We start from the raw sequence: 27,964 nt of genomic DNA on the forward strand, positions 1-27,964 counted from the left end.
AAAGAAAGAAAGATAGATCTGTGTGGGAAACAGAGGAAACTAACTTATATTAACGGGGAAGAGAAGTAAGGAAGCTTGGATTTACTGAATACTCAGAATATACGGTGCTGTACAGACGAGGAACTGGGTGTTTATAATGAGGCTGAGTGAGGTATTGGGATCACACAGCCTGAAAATGGGAAACCAGGATTTAAAGCCGGGTGGTGGGGGAGGGGCTGCTAACAAGGCTGTGGGATCAATTGGGATAAATCCCCAGTACCACAAAAAGAAAAAAAAAAGAGTACCTGCTTTAGATGCAGAAGGCCCTGAGTTCAATCCCCAGCATCACAAAACAAAAAATTTTAAAAACAGAAACAAAAAAAAAAAACCAAAGAGCCAGGCCCAGGTACTTGGGAGGCCAAGGAAGGAGGATGGCAAGTTGTAAACCAGCTGTAGCAACTTAGTGAGAACATTTCTCAAAATAGAAAATGAGATTATGTACCTCATTTGAATCAAATGTATAATATGTCAAGATCATTGTAATGTTTTGAGCAACTAATAAAAAAATTAAAAAAAAATAAATAAAAAATGAAAAGGGCTGAGAATATAGCTCAGTGGTAGACTGCCCTTTAATTCAATTCCCTTTAACACAAAAACAAAACACCCCTCAGAAGAGTCTGATTTCAGAATATCTACCAAATACTTTTCTTTATCACCTCTAAATTAGATAAACCATTTTCTCCAACTCCTTCCCATTCAGGAATTAGACACCATTGGACACTATAATACATAGAACCTTGTCCTAGCATTTATTCATAGTAAATCAAACTGGTTCTATTTTATCAACCCCAAAGCTCCCATGTTCAGTCTTTTATTTTCTACCCACTGAAATTAAGGTTTAGTCCTCAACTTCTTTCAAACAATTCCTTACAATTTTGCTTAATTCTTGGTATCACTCTTGGACTCTCAGGTTTACACAGCATTGATAGATGCCCCACTAGCAAAAGAATATGTTAATGGCATTTTAGCTCTGCAAACAATTTAAAAATCCATATATTTTACAGTTGTAAATGATTTCTCACTTTTCTTAATTTATTGATAAAACAGACCAAGCAAAGTGAACCCTGGCTCAAGGTTATAATAGCTTGATGAACAGAACAGCTGTGAATGCAACTGCCTAGGCCAAGATGCTCTTCACTACACTTATGAGGTTTTAATAATTTCTATACTTTGATTTATATGATATCAATAAGTAAAATGATTTCCAAAATTTCCTGTCTGGTATATACTTTGTCTTGGGGGAAACACACACACACACACACATACACACAGACACAAAATTCAGCTAGGGAACAATATGCACACAAATTGTCACCAACTCCTCAGTCTTTCATACTTAATCATGATATTTTTTAAGGACACTAGTACTGTAAGTATTTTATAAAATGAGTCACTATATTGCTTTATAGGCATTAATATATTATAAGTACATGGGGCTGAGGTTATGGCTCAGTGATAGAGTGCTTGTCTAGCACACGTGAGGCACTAGGTTCACACCTCAGCACCACATAAAAATGAAATAAAGATATTGTGTCCCCCTACAACTAAAAAATAAAAAAAATAATAAAAATAAATTCTAAGTACACGAAACACTAAAAAAGTTACAGTATTTTTAGAAACAAATATTTAGAGGTACCTGAATGTTTTCTAAGGACTCTTGCCAATTCTTCAATAGTTCTTACACAGTCCAACCCCTGCAACAAAGATGACACAAAAATTAATCAAAATTGGAAGACAGGTTACTATACTGTTTATAGTATCCACTGTCTTCAGATATAATGAAACTCATTATATGTTTTTCACTTTTAGTTGAGAATCAGTCAGTATCCATAGGAAATATTCTAAATATGCAAAAACTGCCACACATCCTATGTTCTAATTGCTTTTGAAGGTGCAAAAAAGGTTAAAATCAGTCAGGAAGCCATGGACTGAGAGCTTCTTGAAAAGTCTCTGAACCATGGATGAGGACTTTCATTTTTTTGCTATGTAATTATCTCTCTCAGAAGTACCCTATGTGCCAGAGTATATAAGAAGGGGCTTCTATGCCTCATCTTATTAATTACAGGTAAAATCTTAATTATAGTTTAAGAGTTGATGACTTGCTGTGGATAGTGATTAAGCTCACATTATTTCCCCACTGGACTAGCCAAAATTATAATGCAGAAAATTAAGGTAATATAGCAAATAAGAATGATATTTCTAATAATTCATACTTAAAAACACATTCACAGGCCCTATTAATGTAAGCCCTTTTGATGACTGTACACATTCCAGAACATATTTGGAATTTCACTTTAGAAATGCCTTCAAAATTAGTTTATATACTAGGTTAAAAAAAATTAATCTCGGGCTGGGGATGTGGCTCAAGCGGTAGCGCGCTCGCCTGGCATGCGCGGGGTGCTGGGTTCAATCCTCAGCACCACATACAAATAAACTAAAGATGTTGTGTCCTCCGAAAACTAAAAAAAAAATAAATATTAATAAATTCTCTCTCTTAAAAAAAAATTAATTAATTAATTAATTAATCTTGAGGTTGTATAATAGGGTTGTCCCATACGGAAGACCTAATCTTGCTTATTCATTTTATTCACCAAATTCTGGGCAGATCATTTTTGTCCATTTTTCCAAATCTGTTATATCTTCAAGGCAAAGAAAGCACTTGAGAACAGTAGCAGCACTCTTCTGGATATAGAGCCTTTGGACTACTGTTACAAATTTAAAAAATAGGGACATGGGGTGTAGGTAAGAGGTAAGAGCCCTTATTTAGCATGTTCAAATCCCTCAGCACCACTAATCAAAAATAAAAATAATAAAAACAGAAATAAACAAAACAAACAAACAAAAACGAATAGGAACTCAGCACATCTCAGAATTTATATAATTTTTATATAAGTGCCTTCCTGTATACATCAGGGGCTGACAAATTTGTTCTGCTTTGCGAGCCACATAAGCATGTGTTATAAGTACTAAACTCCCAGTCATGTAGAGAATCAGACATAGACAAAACATAGGGCTGGGGGTTATGGCTCAACGGTAGAGAGCTTACTTAGCATGCGTGAGGCACTGAGGCACTGAGCCACTGGGTTCGATTCCCAGCACCACACACACACACACACACACAAACCAACTAAATAGACAATACATAAATGAATGGGTGTGGCTCTGTTCTAATACAACTTTATTTACAAAAACAGGCTGTGAGCTGAATTCAGCCCATAGGCCAAAATTTGCTATCTCCTGACATATAAAAACCAAGCTGATATGCACTATGATCTCCTATGATCTCCTAAAGCAAGAGACAGAAGTTATTATTTCCATTTTATAGCTATCGACCAAAGACCACATGTTTAGGTACTGAAAAAACCAAGTTGTCTCAAATCCAGGTCTTTGTACTATAAAGGAAGCACTCATCATTTATACCACACTGCCTGCCTGATTTAAAACAAAAACAAAATAAAAACCTTATAGATAACGTATGGATATGCATATCCAGGTCAGTCTAGTAGCCAGGCTAATGGAACACCAGGAAAGCTGGTTTGGCTTTGCAGAATTCCCAGTGGTCACTTTCAAATCTACTTCATACTAAAAGTTGAATGTACAAGGCAATCTATTCTTCATATTCACCTCTAAGCTTAATGTATTTGGCTAGAGGGTGTGCCAAATGGCACACTCCATATGGCATGCCTTGATAAATTTGGAAAATACCAAGCTGTACCATCAGTCAAGATAGTTCAAATCACACTGCCAGAGCAAATGCAAGTTTTATGTGGTCACTGTACCTCAGCAGTTTCATGTCCGTTAATTGTCATACAGACGTCAAGGTCACTCTGCTTAAAACCAAATCCATTTTTGGAGGAGCCAAACAAGCTCAATTTAGTTCCTGTTAGGGATATATGAAAAGTAATAACTAATTACCTGAGTACATTTAATATTTTGACCAAAATGACCCTCTCATGAATCAAATATACCCAGGTGTTAACTATCCTATCTCATAATAATTTTTTTATTAACTATTTATTTATTTTAAAAATATTTTTTCCAAGTTTACTTTAATATACAAGCTGTATATATCATGAAAGATTACTAGGTGACATTTCAAACAAAATGGAGATCATTTCAACACATTTAATAATGTATCACTCCTTTCTAAATAAATGCATATTTTAGAGGTGTGAACTCTGATTACAAATGTAATATTAAGTGAAATTCACTTGTGGTATCTATTAGAATAAATTCTGCACTGTACTTTCTTTTCTGTTCGTAAACCAGGATTTGGTGCACCAAAGACCATCCTAGGTATATCACAAAGCAACTGAAACTCCGAACCCACAATCACTGCAAGATGTTATTCTCAAAATTAGTATGCTCGTAATACATGTACTCTTTTGAAAGGAAGGTCACATTACCTTTTTTAAGGATTAAAAAATATATATCATTTACCTGGAAAGTCCTGTTTTATGAAACTTTCTAAGTTTTGCCGGATATGTTCACGAGCCTGATCTTCTAAAATAGTTGGAGAAAAATCCTCTGTTTAAAATAAATAGACACATTGAGAAAAAGACTGATGACTTTTTTTTGAAAAAGCTGAAAGTAAGACTTCTAAGGTTTAAAGAAAACACCCTAATTTTTGTGCCTTTGCCCAGATAACATTTGTAATGTAAAATAATCTTTTGTTTCTTTAACAGAAGAGTCTATTAGAAAGAACTACTCTTAAAATGAAAACTAATTTAGACAGGCTCTGTACCTGGGTTTTACAGAGACCTCAAAGAGTGAATCCAAAAATTTGTGAGCATGTCCATATTTTTTCCTAAAGAGAACCTAGTTTTCTTTTATAGATTTAAACCACCAAAAAGTTTTTGTTTTCATTTTTAAATCCCTGGCAGCCAGGCATGATGGTGCACACCGTAGTGCCTGTTACTCAGAAAGCTGAGGTGGGAGGATCACTTGAGTCTAGGAATTTGAGAAGGCTTTTGATAATATCTCAAAAGTTTTTAAAAAATTATTTTTCAGCATAGATGGACACCTCAAGATGTAGCAATATGAAGCATTAAGTTCTCCATTCTAAGCAGTAAAATGTCTCTATTGCAAAATTTTCTCATTGTAGGACTTGAAACCTCTCTATACCAATGCTCCCCCAAACTCTACTCTTCCTTAAAGGGCTGTCATGTTGTGTGCACTATGAATTAATGTTAACTAAGAATAATTCTGTGCTCAAATTTTGGAGCTGTTGGATTAAAGATATAAAAACAAGTTTCGTTGCCCATGTTGTGTGCACTATGAATTAATGTTAACTAAGAATAATTCTGTGCTCAAATTTTGGAGCTGTTGGATTAAAGATATAAAAACAAGTTTCTTTGCTACAACATTGCTTTTAAACACTGCTTTTATCATGCCTTGCAAATCTCTAAAGAAGATTTACTGCTCCCCAAGGGAGGGGGCAATATGTACAGTTATTCCTTTGTGAGAGAATACTTCTGGTCATGAAAAATGCATCTAGGAAAACATTTCAAGGAATGTAATCTATTAGTTGGAAAAGCTAATATAGTATTTTAATCTTAAGACTTAAAAAGTCTTAAGATTAAGTAGTTCAGTGATAAAGCATGAGTTAAGCACGTGGAAGGCCCTGGGTTCAATCTGCAGCACAAATAAAACAGAAAAAACAAACAACTTAAAAAGATATTCCTTCCTTCTTTCTTTAATGATTACTTATTGTGTGTCTCAAATGGGACCTGCATGTCACACTGAAGCAAGAGGATCTCAAATTCAAAGCCAGCCTCAACAACTTAAGAGTGACCCTTAATTTAGCAAGGGTCTCAATAGAAAAAATAAAAAGGACCAGGAATATGGCTCAGTGGTAAAGCACCCCTGGGTTCAATTTCCAGTAACAACTACAACAACAACAACAAAAAGTCAATTTACTTTTCTGACAAATGAAAAGAAATGTGAATAACTTACTGTAACACTGGAAACAAACTTGATCTAAGATATTTGAAAACTTGGGTGTTAGTGGTGGCAAAGGTTCCAGCTGGATTCTTTTGAAGTCTTCAGGACAGTCCTTCTTTAGATGACCCTCTCGTTTGCACAAGCTGCACACAACTGTGGGAGACTGTAGGAATATGGCAAAGCAAAATAACACTGAAAACTTTATTTGCCAAATAATGGGATTTAGAATTTTTTTTTTTTTTTTTGGCTTGCAGATTGAACCTAGGAGCACTTAACCACTGAGTAACATCCCCGGCCCTTTTTACTTTTCATTTTGAGACATAGTCTCGTTAAGCTGGTTAGGTCCTTGCTAAGTTGCTGAGGCTGGCTTTGAACTTACGATCCCTCCTGCCTCAGCCCCTTGAGTGGCTGAGATTACATGCCTGGATCTTTTTTATTTTTGAAGTACAAAGCCTACTCTTCACTTTCCAAAGAAATGAAGCCATTAAAAGATCTGAGAGAGAAGCATCCTTATGATGTCATCAGGAGAAAAGGATAGTTACTATCAGCTTTACATTCCTCCTACGCAGATTCCTACAAATCTGATTGGAAGGAATGTAAAGTGGAAGGAAGTGAATCAAGTGGCTGTATTAGGACAAAGGCAAAACTTCTTAACCACACCCAAAACAGGGAGAATTATGTTCTTGTGTATGAAAATTGAAATTACATGTATTAAAATTGTTTAAAGTCTCCTGGTGTTTAATTGTTTAAAGTCTCCTGATTACCTTGCCTTTGGTGAAGATAAGTTTACTAAATTCATAGAAGAAATCAGACTGGTCCACTGGTGAATTTTCCTCACATATATTTTCTTCTTTAAGATTTATTTTATTAAGTTCCATAAGTAGGGCGCCATCTACATTTTTTTCACATTCTTTCAAGTCTTCATATTTAGCCGGCTCAACTAATTCATCATCCTCTTCAGAAAGAGCATCTTCATCACCTGATCCAGTATAGGTATTGTCCAGCTCATCTTCATTAGCAATGCCATCCTCATCTTCCCTTTGGTTAATGGTGAGCCTGGGTTCTTCCTCCTCCTCTTCATCTTCCTCCTCTTCTTCATCAAAGTGAATGATTTCAGATGTTTGACACTGGACTAAAGGGACAAAGTGGTTTAAAGAGTCTTCTAGCTCATCAGTACCTTCTACACTTTCTTCATCAAGATCAATCTTGTCATCAAAAGTAGCAAATCCATCACACACTTTGGCTGTAGGATTTTGGAGGCCTTCTAAATTCAAAATGCTATCTGTCTCATAATTACATGGGCTGCTGCCAATTGTAAGTTCTCCACACTCATTACTGCTTATACTGGGGTCATCAGCAGTCAAAGGATGCTTTCCCTTCTTTCTGATTTTCTCTTTCTCATCTTTACTTCCTGTTTCTTGATGGTGTACTTTAATATCCTCATAATTATCACAATTGACTTCTGCCTGGATACAGCCAGAGTTTCCTAAATGTGTGCATTTCCTGATGTGTACATTTCCAATTTCCTCAGCTGGTGGGCTTCCACAGCTTTCAGCAGTCTCTTTAAGAGAAAGTGGCTGTGCCTTGCAAGCATTTTCAGTTGAAATGGTAGTAGCACCAGGGCCTTGAGCCAAAACTGAATTGTTGAGCTTATCGTCTTTTGCTTGCACATCTGGATCATGATTTATTACTTCTTTAAAATGTTCTGAAATACACGTAACTGTGCTCAGAGGCTTTGGAAGGCTGGATTTTGCAAGTTTGTGTGGAAGAGCAAAATATTTATACGTCGTTCTTAAACAGTGAAGTATATATTCAAACACAGGTTGATTATTTAGGGTCCTTGCCACATTTCTTTTAACAGAGTAGGGATCTGTAACAATAACAATGAAAAAACAAATATACCACTTAATATATTTCTATTTTGTGCTCTAAAAATTAGCCTGTTGCAAATAAAAATAGATAACAAATAAACAACAGTGAAGTTTATATCTTATATGCTTAAAAAAAGAAAAAATGCAGGTAGAGAATAAGAAGATACAGTATAAGAACAAAAAGCAATGTCTTCTGAAACATCTGTTCTGCTAAGAGAACCCATCCTGTACAGAACCAGTACCCCTTCCCTATTCTGCCGTGACTGCGGTGGTAGGAAAGATGTCATTCGTGTGTTTATCGTGCCCTCAGGAAGTCAGGTCTTCCCTATAGGCTTTGCTGCTGAGTGCTCTGCCTCCCCACTCAGCCAAGCCCTGTGGTTTGTCGAGCTTACCTCCACTCTTCTGCCCTGGGAAGCCCCATCACTGAATTGGCTGGACTGAATTTCAGGGGCGAGAGGGAGGCACCAGGAGGAGACACCACTTCTCTCAATCTTTTCTCCTCCCCTAGAACTCCAGCAGGTTAGGCAATTGGCCAGAAGAGCTGAGCCAGAGAAACTGCAGGGGAGGGTTTAAAAATGTGAGATCCCCATGACTGCACACAGAATTTATGCAAATTGCAAAAAACCCTCTTATGCAACATAAAGCTTGAAAAAAAAATCAAGCAAAAATAAGAGAATTCCATTTAGGAAATTCTGTAAATTATTAAAGGAGGAGAATTAAGATTTCTAGAGGGGTTTCAACCTCCTGACTTTGCAAAGCTGAGAAGAGATAGTCCATTTAATGACATCTACAGGGCACATCAGTGTGTCTTTCATATAGTGACTTCAGTTAAAGAAGCCTTCACTAAAAATGTGTTTTTAATGAGTAAGTTACTGATTACTACTTTAAAAAATAATTATCTGTTCCCTTTACTGGAGAGTTATCCAACTAAGAATGTCAGTCTTCACAAGGAAAAGTATTTTTCTCATCTCTGCAAAACTAAACAATATTAACAATAACCCATGAAAGGACTGAATTTAAAAATCCAGAAGTGAGAACAGCAGGAAAGGGAAACTCAGATCACTGGGAAAAAAACATTAAGCATTTAAGTTGTTAAGCAATTCACAAAGAAAGCAAGAACTCAGCTAACCATTATTCAAGTTGCTTAAAAATTAAGATATTTCATTATAGTTCTTCAAAACCTCAGGATAAACCTTTTGATCCTTTTAGATGACTCACTGTAACACATGCAAGATGCTAATTATTTAGTTCACCTTTGAGGTCAGGCCTACCTTACAAGTAGGAGATGAAAAGAGACTGAAATAAAAGCATGCTGTTAGACTGGTACCTTAAAAAAAATAATAAAATAAAAAAAGAATAAACATTTTGAGATACCTTCAATGGCAATGCGCTTTTTGGGCCAATCCTTTGATTCTCGAGATATTGATTCTTTGACACGGATACTGATCACTAAATCAGCCAAATTAAATTCTAAAGCATAGAATCGCAGCAGTTCCACCCAGAGCTGCCCAACTGGTACTGAAGGCTGGTGTTTTGTATCAAATATTAATGATACCTATTAATATCAAAGAGAAATATATTGGTTACTTCGGGTGTTGGCTTAATCTGAAAAATTAAAGATCATTTGAGCACCAAATTAAAAAACCTGGAAAATCTGAGCAAAGATAGAAATTTGACATCTAGACAAATCACTTTGTATGTGGGAAAATAGCAAAACTTCACTGCATCCCTGACATTTGGGTAGGTTAAAATCTAGTCAGTACCATGGAACAGACAGGACCAATTTTATTTAACCAGACAGCACTGAATTTTGAAATTTTAATAACAGGTGGATAGGACCTTGCACAGTTTGCTAATACTCTCAGCATGGACCTTCACCTGTTACTGCTGCTGGAGGGCACCTTTATATGGATACATGGAAATGTATAGTAGCTAAAGACAGAGAAAAAGAAAACCAATACTCTCATTGCCCTGATATGCTACATAAGTACACTAAATCTGCCAGTGGCAATTAAAGTCAAATAACTATAATAGAAATTGATACTAGTTCTACAGTCACTGACTTGACAAGTTCAAATAACATACTTCCTATAATATTTTGGGAAATACACAGAACTCAGAATAGGGGGGGGAAAAAAAGGGCCCAAACAGTGATTCTGCCATTTCATAGCTCTTGATTGCTCTGTAATTTAGTGTTTTTTCACTCTCAGACTAGCAGTATTGCACAATGGTTAAGTGAACTGGCTTTGGAATTGGAACAACCTTAGTTTGAAATCCAAACTCTGCCAAGTACTAGCCGTGTATGATCCTGGTCAATGTCTATAACCTAAGACTTGGTTTCCTCATCTGACAAATGGGGATAATAGTACCCACCTCATTGGGTTCTTGGGAGGACTGAGTGAGATAGTGTCTGTAAAGTGCTTAGCACAGTGCCTGGCACACAGTGTTCAAAAAATGGTCGCTATCATTATCTGCAGAGTAGGGATGATACCACCTATAACACAGGATAGTTATGAGGATTAAATCAGAAACAAGGGAAAGCATCTGGCAGACTTGGTTGCTTTCTGTATTTTTTCACTCAGGTAGTCTTTAAGTACAAGAAATTCATATATCACTGAAACAATGTCACAACAGTAAGATGCTCTTAAAGGTAATCTAGTGAAGAAGTCCACATGTTAAAAGGAACTGAAGCCCCAAAAGTTTTCGTGACTTGTCAGAAGGTTGCACTGCTTGTAAGTGGCGTGAGAACTTGTTCTGACCCCAATACATTGTTTTTCTCACCACAGCATATGCAACTTCTACAAAGTCTAGAGCTCACTTAATTTCAGATGTGGCAGCATGACTAACCTCTCCAAAGAACATAAAAATATAAAAGAAAAGCATTAAATGGACTTACAGAAATAGCTTTTTCTTCACATTAGTCTTATAATTCACACTGAAAAAATTCTTTCCTTAAGTATACAAATTTGTCTCCAATCACACTTTACTAAATCAGACTTTAAAACAAGTGGTATAGTAGTTTATTCATGGATAAATCTCAACCACAAAGGGTCTTAGAGTAAGATAAAGTCATCTGGTAGGTAGACTTATAAGGCAGAACTGATAGATACTGGAAGTTGTCTGGGTCCCAAATACTAGAATTGAGGACACAAAGGAAACCCCCAGAAATTGAAAGCTTTATTAAATTTCACCTCTCATCCACAGCCTTTTTCAGCTTTACAAAGGATTTTTAAGCATCTCACTGAAATGACTTGAAAACACTTTAACATGGAACTTTAAAATATCTAGATTATCGTCAATAAAATTGTTTAGAAGTAGGGAACATTTCTTTTTTGAATAAAGTAAGAATAGTGTAGGTAACATTTCCTGAGTGCTTACCACATGCTTGGCACTGAGTTAAGCATTCTATAAATCAATGACCCTATGAGAGGGTACTAATATTATCCTCATTTACAGGGAGGAAACTGGGGCATGGAAAAATTAAGTAACTTGCCAAGGACATATAAGTGGGAGAACTGAGAATATTTGTATATCTGGCTCCACAGCCTGTGCTCTTATCCACACTGGAACCCCCAATAGAAAACAGACAAAAGTGGTGCTGTTCTGGTGCCAGCAAGGCTGGGGTGGCATCTCCTCCTTCCTGCTCCAATGCTTAAGAATTCTAGGAAACACAACCGGAAAATCTATGATTCACCACTATCTCTTCATTTTAGGAACAAGTAAACTACAGACTGGAGGAATGATATGACTTATTTGTATACAGATGGGATTAGATTTCTGGCATCAGAATTATTTCATGAATATTACTGTCATTGGGATCTAGGACCATTCACCAATTTGGGACAGAATAGTGCGACCTGTATAATCTGTGCACAAATTTTTTTTTGTTGGAAACTCTAATGGTAATTCTTTACACATAGATTTTTTTATGCATTTCCAATAGTATGGGACCAGTACATTAAATCATATGCTTATTTACTGTTATTTCAGTCCTTTGAAGTTAACATTCCATAGATTTAAACCTTAAATACAATTTAAGACCTAACTCTTTTGAAGATACACAGGGATTTTTCTTTGAATTCTCAGTATTTTTCCAAGGCCTCTGTACAAAGAATAAACCATATAAATAAATTTAATGATCAATTTTTAAAAATCTTTCCACATTACTTTTAAAAATCTTTTCATAATTTTTAAAAATCTTTCATGTTGATTATTCAATGGACTAAACAGATTAGGAAATGAAATAACCATGAAATACTTAAGATAGTTAAGGAAAAACAGGAAAACTGACTAACTCATAAACACCACAATTGATAACTAAAATAAAAATCAACCGTAAAATTAGAAATAAGAGAACAGACCTGCCCCCTTTTAATTGGCCTTTCTTTTGGTGACTCTTCTTTTGCTGTGTTTGTATCCCCAACATTATCAGTGTATTCCCAGACCACAAAATCTTTCTCAATGTCTTTAAGGTTGAAGTTCGTAAGTTTGTTTAATGAGAATCCTTCAATCTAGGAAAAAGTAGACATCTATTATTATAAGGTAGAAACCATTTTTGTATTGATTTGAGCATTTAATATGTTTGAAGAAATGAAAAAAGTTAATATATTCCAAGTTCACTGAAAATATAAAAGATATTGTTTGTGGAATATTTTTAAGATAAACATAAATTTAAAAATATTTTTAGCTGGGTTCTGTGGTACATGCCTGTAATCCCAGCCATTTAGGGAGGCTGAGGCAGGAGGATTGTAAGCCAGCCTCAGCAACTTAGCAAGGTCCTAGGCAACTTAGTGAGACCTTGTCTCAAAATAAAAATTAAAAAGGGCTGGAGATGTTGCTTAGTGTTTAAGCAACCCTGGATTCAATGTCCAGCACCAAAAAATGAAACAAAACAAAACCCAACAACAACAAAATCTGCAATCAAAGTAAAAAAGAAGATTCTGATGATTCTGATTTGCAAAAGAAATGGCAAATTTTTGCTCTACCACTAACTACACCTTCAACCCTTTATAATTCTTTAGTAAATATTCTGAATTGAGGATGTACTTTGGTGGTAAAGCACTTCCATAGCAAAGCCTTTGGTTCAATCCCCAGCACTGTAAAACAAAACAAAACCAAACCGAAAAGTTACAACAACAAAATTTCTGAGAAGGCAACATGGCATAGTGACTAAAGCCATGAGTTTTGGAGTAAAACTCAGTGGTCCCAAATCTTGGATCCTCCAGGCACCTACTCTCTTTAGGTCTCAATTTCTAGTAAAATGGGATAGCACTAGAACTTCCTTCATGGGACAGCTCTGATATATATGCCGCATGTAGAAATACTCAATAAATCCAAGAAACTGTCATTATCAGTATTGTAGAGATATAATTATAAAAACTAAATTCTCCTAATTAGAATTTTTCTTTTTTCATAGTACTAGGAATTGAACCCAGGGGATTTCTACCACTGAACGGTATTATCGATCTTTTTGTTTTTCTTTTGAGATACAGTATCCCTAAGTTGCCTAGCCTGGCCTGAACTTGCAATCCACAAGTCTTTGCCTACCTAGTAGGTAGGATTACAGGCATAGGCCATTGTGCCTGGCTGGAAACTATTTCCAATATTTTAAATTCTAGTTAAGCCCAAAGGTTTCAAAATACAGTTTAATGTGCTATTAATGAATGCAAAAGAAAATGGTCTGGGCTCCAAAGTTCTGAGAAATATTAACAGAGTTGAACAGGTCTTTTTTTTATTATATAATGGACTCATTACATAATAAACAGGTTAGTGAACATAATAAATTGTGAGATGAGGTATGGATAAGGTTTTCCAAATTTATTTCTACCCCAAAGAGTGATCCCTCTGAAACATAAGACATCGTGTCACACTCTTCTGCTCATTGTGGTTTCCTTCTTATTTCAGAGAAAATTCAGTCCTTCCAGGGTCTATGTAATCTGGCTCTTGGCTGTTTCTCAGAACCATAGTCTATCCTTCTGATTTGGAACTAACATCTGCTCTTCCCTCTGCCTGGAATACTCTTCCTGCTATCAGTCAATTATATGGCTCAACTTCCACATCTTATTTAGACTCTGCTCTACTAATTTTTTTTCTAGTATCTTCCTGCTTTTCACTCTTAATTCAATGCCCATTATGATTAACTTCAATTGTATCAAGATCTAATAACAATACAATGGGAAATCTGACTGGGAGTAAAAGATTGGAGATTATCCTAGCCAAGGTGGAAGAGATCTGAGTACAACTGGGCAGAGAGGCTAAAAACCTCGAGAAAGATAAATCAGAGCACAGGGGCACAATATACTAAATTTCCTGATAAGAGAATTTAGTCTTGTTCATTTTTATATTCTCTTCAAGGCCTGGTACAATGACTAGTGTACATAAGTACTTTAATTGTGAGGACCTTGAAGGAGTTTCTGCAGAAGTGATGTAGGTGAAATATCTGGTAAGAATAATATTAATTCCTTTCCCCCTCATTTGCTTTATTTACTTTTCTTGATTAAGCTTCTGGCAGCAGCCACTAAACCAATGCCTGTATAGTTTATAACCTGCAGATCATTTTGGTTCATTAAGTAGATTTTTTGGTTCATTAAGTAGATTATTTGATCCATAGAGTCAACCCAGTGTTTGATCATCATGTATCTGTTTTTGTCATTAAGTCTTGGGAAAAAAGTTAAATGATACAATCAAAATAAATTCAGAGTTGCTTCAGAGAGTTTCCAGTTTCACTGCAAAGGAAATTATACATTGGCCTTGGAATAAAGTATTCATACTACTCTTAAGGAAGAGAAACAGCTTTTGTCCTACATCCTCACATCACTGACAAATGATTATTTAGAGAGGATCAGTACACATGAAAAGGCAGCTCTTACTCAGTAAGACATTTATGTGCAAAGCCAAATATCCAATTTATTTCCAGGCCCTTTTGGGTCCAACTGTTTTGGTCCCATCCTAAACTCCTCTCTCTCTTGGGACAAGATGAAAGGAAAACTTCAAACAGTTTACCAAATTCCTTCTAGGGTGTGGATGACTTTGTTCTCTTGTTCTTTTTGGAAGGAGAGTAATCTGGCAGAGATACCCTCTTGGTAGCCCTGAATCCTTTCTTCTCAGTGTCATAGCTACAAAGAGTTACCATTAGACAACTAAGATATAGAGCATACTTTAATCCCTTGTGTCAGGATAAAGTTTGCAAGTAGTTTATTCTACTTCAGTTTTTTATTACTGAGGCCTGCTAGACAAAGTCTCCACTTAATTCTGTTTATTAAATATAAAAAAAAAATATGTCTAAAATCACACACACACACACACACAAATATGCCTACAGATAAGAACTACCACTCTAGAACATACTTTGTGTGTGTGTGTGGGGGGGGGGGACTAGGGATTGAACCCAGGGACACTTTACCACTGAGCAAGATCCTTAGCCCTTTTATTTATTTATTTTTTAAATTATGAGAAAGGATTTAAATTGCCCAGGCTGGCCTCCAACTTGTGATTTTCCTGCCTTATCCTCCTGAGTTGCTAGGATTACAGGCATGTGATACCATGGTCTTCAAGAGAAGACTGTGTGCTATTAAGTAAGACAAAAAGCAGTGAAAATATTCAATGTGTAAAAGTAAGCTTTTCAGTAAATAAGGCTTTCTATAAAATACCTACACACATAAGAATATACCAAGATAAACATGTAGAGATTAAAAATGGTTCCAGAAGCAATAGCATAATTTTGACCTTTCAGTGGCTTCTTATTAGACTTATTAAACAAATCAACTCAATTGTTTTTTATGGTTTTTTTCTACATTTTTTTATTGGTGCATTATAGTTGTATATAACTGGGATTTGTTGTTATGTATTTGCACACGCATATAATATAACAATGTAATTTGGCTAATGTCATTCTTTAGTATTTCCCCTTCCCACCCCCTGGTCCCTTTCCTCTACTCTGATTTCCCTTTGATTTTCATACGACTTCCTTACCCCCACTTTTCTTTTCCTTTTTCCTCTCTAGCTTCCACACATGAGAGATCACATACAACCCTTGACCTTCTGAGTTTGGTTTATTTTGCTTAATATAATGTTCTCACGTTCCATTCATATACAGCAAATGACAAATTTTATTTATCCTTATGGTGGAATAAAATGCCATTGTGTATAAATACCACATTTTCTTTATCTATTCATCTGCTGATGGACACTTAGGCTGGTTCAGTAGTTTGGGCAAATATAAATTGTGCTGCTATAGACATGAGTGTGCATGTATTACTATAGTATAATGACTTCAATTCTCTAGGATAAGTACTAAAGAGTGGTATAGCTAGTCACACTGTGGTTCCATTACTAGTCTTTTGAGAAACCTCTAGACAAATTTCCATAGTGGTTCAAATAAACTCAACTTTAATTTTTTTCAGGTCTTGCTAAGTTGTCTAGGGTAGTCTTTAACTCATCATTCTCCTGCCTCAGCCTCCTCAACTTTAATTTATCCAGATTACATTACTATTGTTTTTTAAAAATATTTTTTAGTTGTCAGTGGAGCTTTTTATTTTATTTATTTATATGCGGCACTGAGAATTGAATCTAGTGCCTTACACATGCTAGGCAAGCACTCTACCACTGAGCCACCACTCCAGCCCCTCCAGATTACATTATTAAAGTCTAATTCACCTTAAAGATAAAACCAAAATATTATTGAAGAGTTGACTATAAGCTCTGCATCTTGTATAGTTAGTAATCTTGATGCTTTTATTGTTTTACAGGTCATGGGATATAAAGAGAAGCAAAAAACCAGAAATAGAAAGTAAGCTACACTGGTCATGGTAGTATATGCATGTAGACTCAGTTACTCAGGAAGCTAAGCCAAGAGGGTCATTTGAGCCAAGGATTTTGAGGTTAGCCTAGGCAACATAGCAAAAATTCATATTCATTCATTCATTCATTCATTCATTCATTCATACGTACATGAATTGAAGTCCATTTCAGAGAGACAAATGCTTCATATACTGTCTGAAGATGATATATAAGTTTAAGTATCGAATTAGAGTGCTGTACCCAAAGAATGTGTCAAAAGATAAACTTAACATAGGTTCAAAGTCTCTTGTTTGAAATCTTCAGGTCCACAGGTGTTTCAAAAACTAAGATTTATAGGCTAAAAATGTAGTAATAGCCCTAGCAAGGTATAGATCGGCATCTTGTAATCATATTAACATTTCAGCAATGAAAGATGTGAATACCAGTAAAACAAACAAATCTATTTTACTTCTGGTTAGCTTTTTAAATTTTGAAATTATGCATAAGGAATTGTAGATCTATAATCAATCAATCGGATATATAAGCAAAAAAGTTTCATACCCATGAGCCTAGATAAACTGGCAGAAGAGGTTCTTTCCTCTGTTGAAGAAAATAAATGGCCATAAGGGCAAACACGTAAGGTGACAGGCCTCCTTCCTCAGGGCGATCTATACTGCAAAGCTATAAGTGAGAGAAAAGAGAATTTGCATTTTTTTTTTTGCATCAAGTTTGTGATTTAAATAACTTGGCCTAAAACCTGCAACCCATTCCCATATTGTAATGGTTAATTAGAATTGTCAACTTGATTGGATTAAGAGAAACCAGAAGGTGTGTTGATGACAGTGTGTCTAGGAATAACTGGCATGTGGAACAGCCAAATAAAATGGAGACCCTCCCTAAGTGAGGGCAGCACCATACAATAAAATGATGGTTTGGATGAAATAAAAGATGGAAGAACATGACAGCAACAGCAGATACAAGCTTGATTTTTCATGATCGAGTTCTTGACTGCAGCCGTGATTGATGATATGGGGCTCTCACTTTTTCACTCTTCCAAAGTGGATTCTGTCAGTGATTCTCCAGAAGCCTTCAGTCTCAGCTTGGGATAGCACTTGTTCTGGGGCTTCAGCTCCTTGGACTGAGCAGTTGCTGGTTCTTCCAGCTCTCTGCCTGTAGATGACCACTGTGGACTATCTAGCTTTTGGTCGCCTGAGAAATTCTCTTTTTGTAATTATACTTCCTGCTGATTCTGTTCCTCTAGGGAACCCTGACTAATACACATATATTATATGATATATAGTGATTATTCTGAATAAAGCAGCACAATAAAGGGCAGGGGTATAGCTCAGTGGTAAAGCACTTGTCCAGCATGTATAAGGCTCAAGATTTGATCACCAACTCCACAAACAAACCAAAAAACAAAGCAACAACAATCCCTCCCCCCCAGCAAAGTGATACAAATAGACAACTTCCTATTCCTTTGCAGTAACCACATACTGTGGTTTTGAAAGAGTTTCAATTTCAAATATTTAATCTTGTTAACTTACTCATGGAAGGCCCTAAAATACTATTTACTGTTTCATTTTTTTGACATCTACAATAAATCCACTCACTTAGTTAAGACACATGTTAATGAAATACAAATGATCGTTCAGTTCCAACTGATTTTGCTTAGCTTAAGGGTCCTCTCAACTTTTACAGTCCTGCAAATGCATGCTTTGGTCACAAAGGCAATTTGGGGAGAGAATGTTGGCAAACCCATCAGTACTAATTAAAATAACACCTAAAAGAGCATGGCCTACATAGTGATGAAGCAGAAGAGAGTTTTCAAAGAGGAGCATATTGTAATTATTAATTCATCCAGCAAGAGTGGGGTATCCTGTGTTGATCCTGGATCCAAGAAATTGGAACTATCTCTTATCACTGTTATACCTCAATCAGTAAGATTTTTGCTTTTCTTTATATAAGGCACCTTATAGAATATCAATTTTATCATTATGATTTGACCTTATACTATGGGGGAATATTAAGTGCTCTAATGATTATTACAGCATATCAACTGGGAGAATGTATTTAAAACATTGTAGATATAGGCAAGACCAGATATAGTATTTTTCATTTCTTTATGTAATCCTTGGATTTCTTCTTGAAAATGGTTATGAGAATTATTTTCTAAAACTTTACAGTGCCTAAGTATTACCCTGGGAAACTAGTTAAGATTGTAAATTCTTTGACTACATCCTTTGGGATTTGACCCAAATCTGACTTCTAATAAGCATTATAAGTCATTTTGATCTTTTAAGCAATACTGTTGTAATGAAACAGAAACCTTAAATTTTCCTTCTGTATAGTGTTTCTATTCCAATATTCAGATACTTTCTCTTTTGATGTCTATAGGTATTTTTCTAAACATTTAAGGTTAAATGAACCCAGTAAAAATTAAAGCGCAGTTAAGTTCACAGAATACACACATGCATTTAATGAAGTCTAACTTACCTTTGCCCAGTACCTAAATGCAATCACCAAAGGAACCAGATTTGGTTCTAGTTTTCCGAGTGCAGTTAAGTGCTTTGTTGTCAGACAAGCATTTTCATTTCCTGCACTCACTTTACAAAGAAGACCACTGGTGGGTGTGCCGGTGAAGTTGGGAATGAAAAAGAAAGAGAAAAAGGTGTGTTACATAGGTATCAGTACATTTTTACACCAGTAGCTAATTTACACTGATAATAACTTTTTTAAAAAATGGAAAAAAAAAAACCCTAAAACTCCCTACATCTTCATAGGTCATTTAAAAATACTGAATTAAAAAAAAAAAAAAAAAAAAGACACGACAGTTACTTATTGAACAAACTATATTTTCAGAAGAACTCTGTTTTAATATGCTAAAATTATTTTGGGGGGGAACATGCAAATAAGGAAAATATTATGAAATATTTCAAATGGGAGCATGACTTGTCTCATTTTTTCAAATGGTGTTTTTACAAGAGTTAAGGAATCTGTTGGTGAAGAGTCATTATTGCTTATAAGCCACCCATTCATGGGAGTGATAGTTATGTTTCCAGATGGAGGGAGACCTATACAGGGGAGGTCACATTAACAGCTATTCAGCACTGCCACAAATGCTGGTAAAAAGGATGGCAAGTAAAAAGTGATTAGAGCAAGTAACCATTTGATGAGGTTGTTTTTTTACTTAGTTAAAATGGGTCAAATGCTTCCTTATAATTTTTCCCTCTAGGTAATTTTACTCTTTTTAAAATAAGATTTCTTTCCCTCTCTTGCATCAAATGCCAAAGTATAGACAGAATGCTAGTAAGAAACATGAGATAACCATATAAGGTATAGCTTATAACTTCAAAGTTGGAATTAAGATTTAGCAAAGTCCTTGTGCTTTTGGCAAGCTGATAGCTAATGATCAGCTTAAAGAAACAGAGACCTTTGCTTTTCTCTGCATACTACCACCGGTACCCTTGCATGGAAATCTGCGTCAACATCAATAAAGGAGTCTGAGGAAAGAAGAAAACACATGTTAAGTAGGTTAATTAAAGCTTTGTTACAAGCAAAATGAGATAAAGTACAAGTACCCAAGTACCATGTGTGGCTTATCTATTCAGCCATTTTGAAAGACAACTACTAAATAAAATTCTGAAGGGATTTGAAAAAAGAAAAAAAATGTTATATTCAAGAATCAAGTAATCACATTAATTTAAAATCATTATTTTATAAAGCTTATGTTTAATTAAAAGTAACTACGCCAGTGGATCACAATATTTAAATATTATGAGGGTAACCTAATTAGAAATATAGACATATGATTTAAAAACAACATTGATACAAAGGCTACTGAAATCTTCAGTGTCAAAATATGTATTGACTAAAATAAAAAAATATTTAAATGCTTTATTCAATCAAAACAAAAAGGACAGGGGATGACTACTTCAAGGGAAAATTAGTGAGGTTATGAAAGCAAAAAAAGTCATAAAGCTCTAAGTTGGATAGTATATTGGAAAAGGCAACGGATAAACTTACATGGGAACAACTATTTATGAATTCATTAATCAGGATTGGGCCACACTTACTGCACCTTTATAAAACATTAATTTGAACCACTGGATACAGTATATTATTCTTTAATTTTACTCTCAAGACTAAATTATGCATATTTTGCATTTCTTCGTCACACTCTAAGACTCATTTAAGCTTTAAAAAATTTTTCTTGTAGTTGTAGATGGACAGAACACCTTTATGTATATTATTTTTATGTATTGCTAAGGATCAAACTCAGTGCCTCACACATGGTAGGAAGTGCTCTGCCACTGAGCTACAGCCCAAGCCCTCATTTAATCTTTATAGTGATGTCATCAGCAAGCTAAAAGCTTTGAGACATAGAACTACTACTAGAATGCTAGCTAGTTAATAAATCATGGCCATTTGCTTTAATTTTTTTGCTTTGGATATTACACTTATCAATAATTTTAAGAGGGAGAGAGGAAGGGAGGGAAAGGAAAGTTACTGGGGAATGAAATTAATCAAATTATGTTATGTGCCTGTACAAATAAGGCGTAATGAATTCCACTATTACGTAGAATTATAATGTAACAAAAAAGCAAAAGAAAAAAAAACTTTAAAAGCATATGAGTTTCTATTTTCAGAGTTTGAGTAATAAGTTATATAAAATTTATAGAGAAAAGAAAATATTAAGAGCAAAGTGTACAAAGCATTTGACCTTACCACTGTTCTTTAAACATTCTTGAACAATTAAGAGGACATCTGGCTGAGACATCTAGGAAATAAATGAATGAATACATGAAATAATCCCTAAATAATTTTGCTTCATGATAAAATACACAGTCTAAAGTTCCCAATATTGTTTCCCAAATTAGAAATGAACATTGGTACCAGAATAAAGAACTAATCATTATGCAGTGTCTATGTATGTCAAAGACAGAAAGACAGATGAAAACCAAATGAGGATGAGTGTGGGCAAGAGACCTACTATACATTTAATTTGTGGTTAATTAATTCTTGAGGTAATTAGCTTTTTAGAAAATCTCAAAGTGGTAGCTGGAAGTTGTTACACTACTAATGACATTTCCTCTCACTCTGTAAGACTATTACAACAGATAGCTTACTGGTTCCAACTCTAAATCTTGTTCCACAGTGGAATCAAAACCATTAAAAATCATGAACTGGATTCTTAAAACGTATCAATGACTTTTCACTGACTGTAGATCAAAGTAAAATTCTTACCATGGCCTATGAGATCCTGCATATGGGGCTTCAGCCTACCTTCCATCCTAATCAGAGTTCAGCTTAAATGTTCCCTCTTCAATGAGGCCTCCATGACTGTGGCATCTCTTCACAGTTCCTGTTTTCTGTTATTGAACCCTATTTTTCTGCACAACTCTCATTATAATTAATAATATAAGTAACTACTTATCTCCTTAACTAGATATGCGTTCTGTGAAAGAGAAACTGCATTTGTTTTTTCCTTTAGAATCGAGTATAGTACCTGCCATACAACAGGTACTTAGTGAATATTTGTTAAATGAATGAATGAATGATGTCAGAACAAAATAACTGCTATGGTTAGTAATTTCACTGATCAGAATTTAAGATTAAAAGAAGAGAAAAATCCACTGGTTAGCTGACTAAGTAACTACATTACTCAGAGCAAGGAACAAGAGGCTATAAAATAGAATATCTGGGGGTGGAATCTCAGAGTCTATACTTTTAATGAGTAACCAAAGTAGGATACACCTTCTGCAAACTGACCTATGAGAATGACGAAGTGGGTAAGCAGATAATCTACTTAAGTTCCTTCCAGTTTTAAAATTCTGACTGTCAATGTCTTTTTGAATTACATTTAACCCAGAAATCGAGGCTGGGTGTGGCTGTTCAAAAAAAAACAATATTTTAACAAAATTGATATATAAAAATAGGAAATTCAGAGGCTCATTAAGCTTTCAGATCATAAATGTTTAAAAATCTACACTGTTTAAAACCTGAATTCCTTTCCTATTAATGGAAAGTTGATTTTACCAAGAATTTAAGCTTTCCAAGCTAACAGAAACCTAAATATCCCCATAAGATTCACATGGTTAGAAAACCAGTGTTACAAGTAAGTATGAAAGATCTGTAGTGTAAAATAAACAAGATTGAAAATCTATGGAGCATAAGAATTCTCTGAACCTGAAGCTGAAAACAGGCAAGACATAAAAATGGAACTTTTAAGAAAATAGGTGTCACCATTAAAGTATCTTTACGCATCTAAAATATATTCACACACAGTTCAATTTGAAATAAAGACAATTTGAAAGAAAGAATTTCCATACCACTGAAAATTTCAACATTTCATTTTGTACTTACAATGGCTGGAAATTGAATGTCAATGTTTACATCCGAATTTTTGAAACCCAATCTGCTACAGGAAGACCCATATAATCTTAGAGAACAATCTACAAATAAATAAATACATAGAAGGCATAAATAGAGTAAAATTTCTCAAAAAGTTGTAACAAAACACTGCTATTTCAGGAATGAACCATCAATTAAAACTACATACAAAAGCAAAACTGTAATGTATGTCACCAACAAAGGACAGGAATAGGTGGCTATTTGCTCATCCCTTAATTTTATGTAACAGGGAAGACAGCAATGACTGGTTTGGTTTAATGACTATTGATCTCAAGTCAGTTGCAAAACACTTTAAATAAAAATTTTTATTTTATCACTCTTGCATTTTGTGTAGAAAACTATTGGCAATAATTTTCAAAATAAGAAAGCTGAAAAGGGATGTCTATTTTACACTTATAAACTTTATAGTATAGTCAAGAGCTAATGCAAATATTTTTTGTTACTTATTTTATAATACAAATTACTCACAAACAAAAAGTATTTGATATAATGCAATCCCTTGAGAAAAACTTGCAAAATAATTACAATATAACCGATATCTTAATATGCTAGGCAGTATACATTTCCTTTTCAGAGGAGGATATAAGTGTTCACATGTGTATCTTCCGTATGTATTTATGGAATTTATTTTCAATATTTTACTATTTTTGCCAAAATATTACCCATTCTTATCAAGAGTACATTTTCTTCCTTCAAGTTTGCCAATTCAAATGATTTCTTTGGGGTTTAAGATGCATATTTTTTTCTTCAGATGGGGACTTACTATGTTGTCCAGTTTGGACTCAAACTCCTGCCTTAGCCTCCTAAGTGCTGGGACTACAGTTGTGAACCATCATACCTGGCTTCAAGAGTTTTCTATTAACAAATCAGGTGTGACAGTCCATGTCTACAATCCCAGTGACTCAGGAGGTTGACACAGGAGGATAAGGAGGCCAGTGTGAGCAACTTAATAATATCCTGCCTCAAAATAAATAAATAGATAGATAGATAGATAGAGCTGGGAATGTAGATCAGTGGTAGAGCACTTGCCTAGCACATGGTTTAATCCCCTAGGTTTAATCCCCCAGTTCTGCAAAAATTGATAAATAGGAGTTTTCTATAAAAAAGTTTAATTTTACATGGAATTTCATAGCAAAAATCAGTGAAATTAAAATTTACTATTTGGGAAATACCTATGTATTGAAATGAGTTGAACTTCCCTCCTATTCTTATAAAAATTATATGTATATGTATCCATGTATACATGTTATAAATACTTGCATGATCTCCAGGAACAAATAGTTTAAAGAATTATAAGGTGATATATACATAAATAATGAGTCTAGCCCTGTGAATCAGAATCACTTGTGAAATTTTCTAAAAGTAATTGTCCATGACTCCACAGATAATTCTTATTTATGGCAAAATTGAGGATGATTAAGCTATTCCAATCATTTATCTAAATAGGAAGGCCAATGACCTTTCATTGGCAAGGGTTGTTCCTATCAAGACTAGCAGCTGTGGTGTCAAGCATTTACCATACCCAGCCTTAAATTTTTATAAGCAGTTTACTCCAAACATTGTATTCCCTCCCCTATTTTGCACTAAAGTCTACATGAAAAATAATGCAAGTCAGTGGTGTGTGCCCGTAGTTCCAGCTACTCAGGAGGCCGAGGCAAGAGGATCATTTGAGTCCAGGAGTTCAAGGTGAGCTTGGGTGACACAGTGAGACCTCTGTCTCAAAAAATTAAAATAAAAATAGATATAATTTCAAAATATCAACTGAACAGCACACAAAACCCATTATAAAATTATTTATAAACTAGTTTTTCAAAGCTCTTTTAGATCCTCCTGACTCAGCCTACTGAGCTGCTGGGATTATTTGCACCATTGTGCCCAGCTATTTTAATTAAAAAGTATTCTGTCAATTCAGATGGAAAGGTAAACAAATACATACAAGAGTCCCACAGTGCCCCAATATAGGGCAATTAACCATATTGAATTTTATAAGAGAATAATATTTATAATGAAAACAGGTTCACAGTGGCAATGAATGTTTAAAGTCTGTTACCTTTGGAGAAGCCAGGAGAAATAACAACCAAACACAACAACAACAAACATACTCACTAAGGAAAAAAGCTTCAGTACATAACAAATGAATTTTATGAGGTGAAAATTACTTGAAATATGAACGAGTTACTTTTAAGTAGCTAAGTAGAAAAAAGAAATCTAGAAAATACCTGGTAACTTGTGCTGGAACACATTTTCCATGATACATTTGATTTCTAGCCTCTGTTCCAAATTCTCATTGTGTAAGCCAAACTCCTGTACCACTTTGTCAATGGCAATGCCAATTGCATTTATCTGGGAGGGTGTTGGCGGGGGTAACGTAGTGAGCAACTCTTCCTCCTGCTTCTCCTTTTAGGATCAATGTTCAAATTAAAAATGGCTCATACATAGGTTTTACCTTTTATGTTTCACTGAGACAACACCCTATAGAATTTTCAGGAATCTGTTTTTAGCCCTCCTTTTCATCTTAGCTGTGTTTGTCTTTATTGTAACAAACATATACACACTTTATGCATATAATTTGGATCAGTGACAATAGAGAGTAAGCAGGAACAAGGAGAAAGTGTAAGAAAAGAGCATTAAAACCAGTAATGACAGTCTGATTATTTTTTTTTATTACTGTCATAAGGACACATATAGGTCCTAACTGTGATTTCCTATACCCTGATTTTATACTTAAGGAAATTCAAAAGACTGCCCAGAAAACACATCTGATTAATTAAAAGTATTTTGGTTAAAACAATTTCAAGAAGTTAATTAAAGTTATTAATATTCATAGCTTTAAGGAGAAGAAAAATGACAATGACAACTGATAGGTAAAAACAACAGTTTGGGTCACATAAAACTTACCTTAATGTTTTTCTTGTGCCTCTTCTCTTTGATATGCTTATGAGCAAATGCAATGGATTCAATTAAAACATCACAGAGTTTGCAGGTGTATTTTGCTGTAGGGCAGTTTCGTGGTCGCTATAATTTAAACAGATTAATCAAAAGGTATATCTCCAAACATCCAGGGGAAAAAAAATAAGCCAGAAAAATGATTTCCCCTTCAGTTTAAAAACCGATACTATGTTACTGTCTTGCTTTATCACTATCTTAATAGTAATTTTTAATTAAGTACAATTGCAACTATTTGGAATTCTATTGCCTCATACTGAATATACTTTTCAATGTGTAATACTTAAATACTGATAATCCAAGTAGTATACCTCAAAAGGGAGGTAGGCTTATTTGTATGATGGGCAGGTCCTAGGACTTCAGAACATGTGAAAAAAAGTTTTAACCCCCAGAAGGAAATAAAATCACTGAATTACAAGGGGAACTTTTTGACAATGCAAAGTGCCACAACAGGGTACAATAATTATCCCAAAAGATTCCTCAGGACAAAAGAAGACTACCTAGAGAAGTCAGGAAGTGATTAGAGGAGAAGCCTGATCCTAAAGTATTTCTTACAGGATGGGGCTGAGGAAGGAGAGATTTAAGGGAGGAGGTTTCATGGTATAGCAAGTTCATTAGTATATTTTCAGAATAATATGCCTGTTAAAAATAAACACTTGTTATTTTAACTTTAAAAAAGTAGGGTTCCGAATTCATCAAAGCTGGTATTTCCAATTACTAACACAGTTTAAACCAGAACAAGGATTTTTATTAGCAAATACATGCTCATAGCTGTTACCCTTTTTAGTCTGTCAATGCAGTCTCTCCTCAAACGCTCCTCAGCCTGCTGTAAGCCCAGTAGCTCCTTTGTCGAAAGCACAGACTCGTCAATCACAGGGCCTTCCAACTCTCCATCCTGTTCATTTTCCTCATTTCTAGTCCTCCTTGGTTTCCTGGGTCTGGACCGCTGCTTCTTGTTTTCTTAAGTTGGGGAAAAATATTATTGGCAATATTGAATTATACCTCTTCTGGATAAAAAGCAGAATTTACCTATTTATTAATTAAATGGCATGACAGAATAAATCACATCTGAACACAGAGCAAAGGGAAAGGTGGATCTCCATGGACAAAATGTTTGAATAATCACTAAGCACATCATCTGTGATATACCAATCCACAGAAATACCATAACTTCAAAGGAATTCTGCTGGAATGAAGAAAACTGTCATATGTTTTTATGAATATGTCAAAACAAACCTTACTATTAATTAAGTGCACTAACAATAAAAAGAAGAAACAAGAAGGAAAAAAAAAATTTATCCAGGCATAGTGGCACACGCCTGTAATCCCAATGGCTCGGCTCTGGAGGCTGACGCAGGAAGATTGTGAGTTCAAAGCCAGCCTCAGCAACTTATCAAGGTGCTAAGCAACTCAGTGAGACCCTGTCTCTAAATAAAATACAAAATAGGGCTGGGGATGTGGCTTAGTGGTTGAGTGCCGCTCAGTTCAATCCCTGGCACCAAAAAAAAAAAAAAAAGGAAAGAATTCTGCTTTGATAATACAATTTGATTTTCTTTCTTCCCGATATGCTGCTGAGCATTCTAAATCAAGAGTAAAAATTATCCTCTGATGGCAAGTATATATGTAATTCTAATATATTCCATATTAGAATTTTCTAATATACTTTTATATACTAACATATATAATCTACATTATACCTAATATTTTATTATACTTGTTAGTACATCTGTAGTAATGAAAACTTCCCACGTTTGCTTTTATTTTTTAAGTGACCAATCTTAATAGTGTGAAGTGGACACTATTGTATACTTCTCAAGAATTCAGAAATCCTTATGAGCAGTGAAAAAAAAAATCATTTAGTTGTAAATTAAGCCTTTCAAGACATAAAATTGGGGTCTACCAGAAATGGGAAGAAATATAAAATTTCATCTGCTGAGGGCACCATTTCCCATTTTATTTTTACTTTCATTTTA

At 34.9% G+C, this 27,964-nt stretch overlaps 1 protein-coding gene across 13 annotated transcripts in view; it reads right to left on the minus strand.

Annotated features, from left to right (window-relative positions):
* Tut7 (terminal uridylyl transferase 7) overlaps positions 1–27,964 on the minus strand; it is a 59,155-nt gene that overhangs the window by 24,688 nt on the left and 6,503 nt on the right. For 12 of the 13 annotated variants that reach the window (XR_007346544.1, XM_048800467.1, XM_048800469.1 and 9 more), the window contains exons 3-17: positions 26,770–26,951; positions 25,944–26,060; positions 25,265–25,442; positions 22,998–23,086; positions 21,360–21,411; positions 20,065–20,134; positions 19,128–19,254; positions 17,193–17,312; positions 12,215–12,364; positions 9,228–9,408; positions 6,747–7,852; positions 5,995–6,145; positions 4,480–4,566; positions 3,819–3,919; positions 1,676–1,733 (exon numbers count right to left, since the gene is read on the minus strand). Coding sequence is in view for 12 of the 13 variants with exons in the window: in XM_048800467.1 (XP_048656424.1) it covers positions 1,676–1,733; positions 3,819–3,919; positions 4,480–4,566; positions 5,995–6,145; positions 6,747–7,852; positions 9,228–9,408; positions 12,215–12,364; positions 17,193–17,312; positions 19,128–19,254; positions 20,065–20,134; positions 21,360–21,411; positions 22,998–23,086; positions 25,265–25,442; positions 25,944–26,060; positions 26,770–26,951 (2,769 nt within the window). In the remaining variant the exon portion in view is untranslated. The remainder of the gene's footprint in view (positions 1–1,675; positions 1,734–3,818; positions 3,920–4,479; positions 4,567–5,994; positions 6,146–6,746; positions 7,853–9,227; positions 9,409–12,214; positions 12,365–17,192; positions 17,313–19,127; positions 19,255–20,064; positions 20,135–21,359; positions 21,412–22,997; positions 23,087–25,264; positions 25,443–25,943; positions 26,061–26,769; positions 26,952–27,964) is intronic. The other variant, XM_048800466.1, reaches the window with a different exon arrangement.

Source organism: Marmota marmota, unplaced genomic scaffold (genome assembly GCF_001458135.2).
Source record: "Marmota marmota marmota unplaced genomic scaffold, marMar, whole genome shotgun sequence".
NCBI classification, from domain to species: domain Eukaryota; kingdom Metazoa; phylum Chordata; class Mammalia; order Rodentia; family Sciuridae; genus Marmota; species Marmota marmota.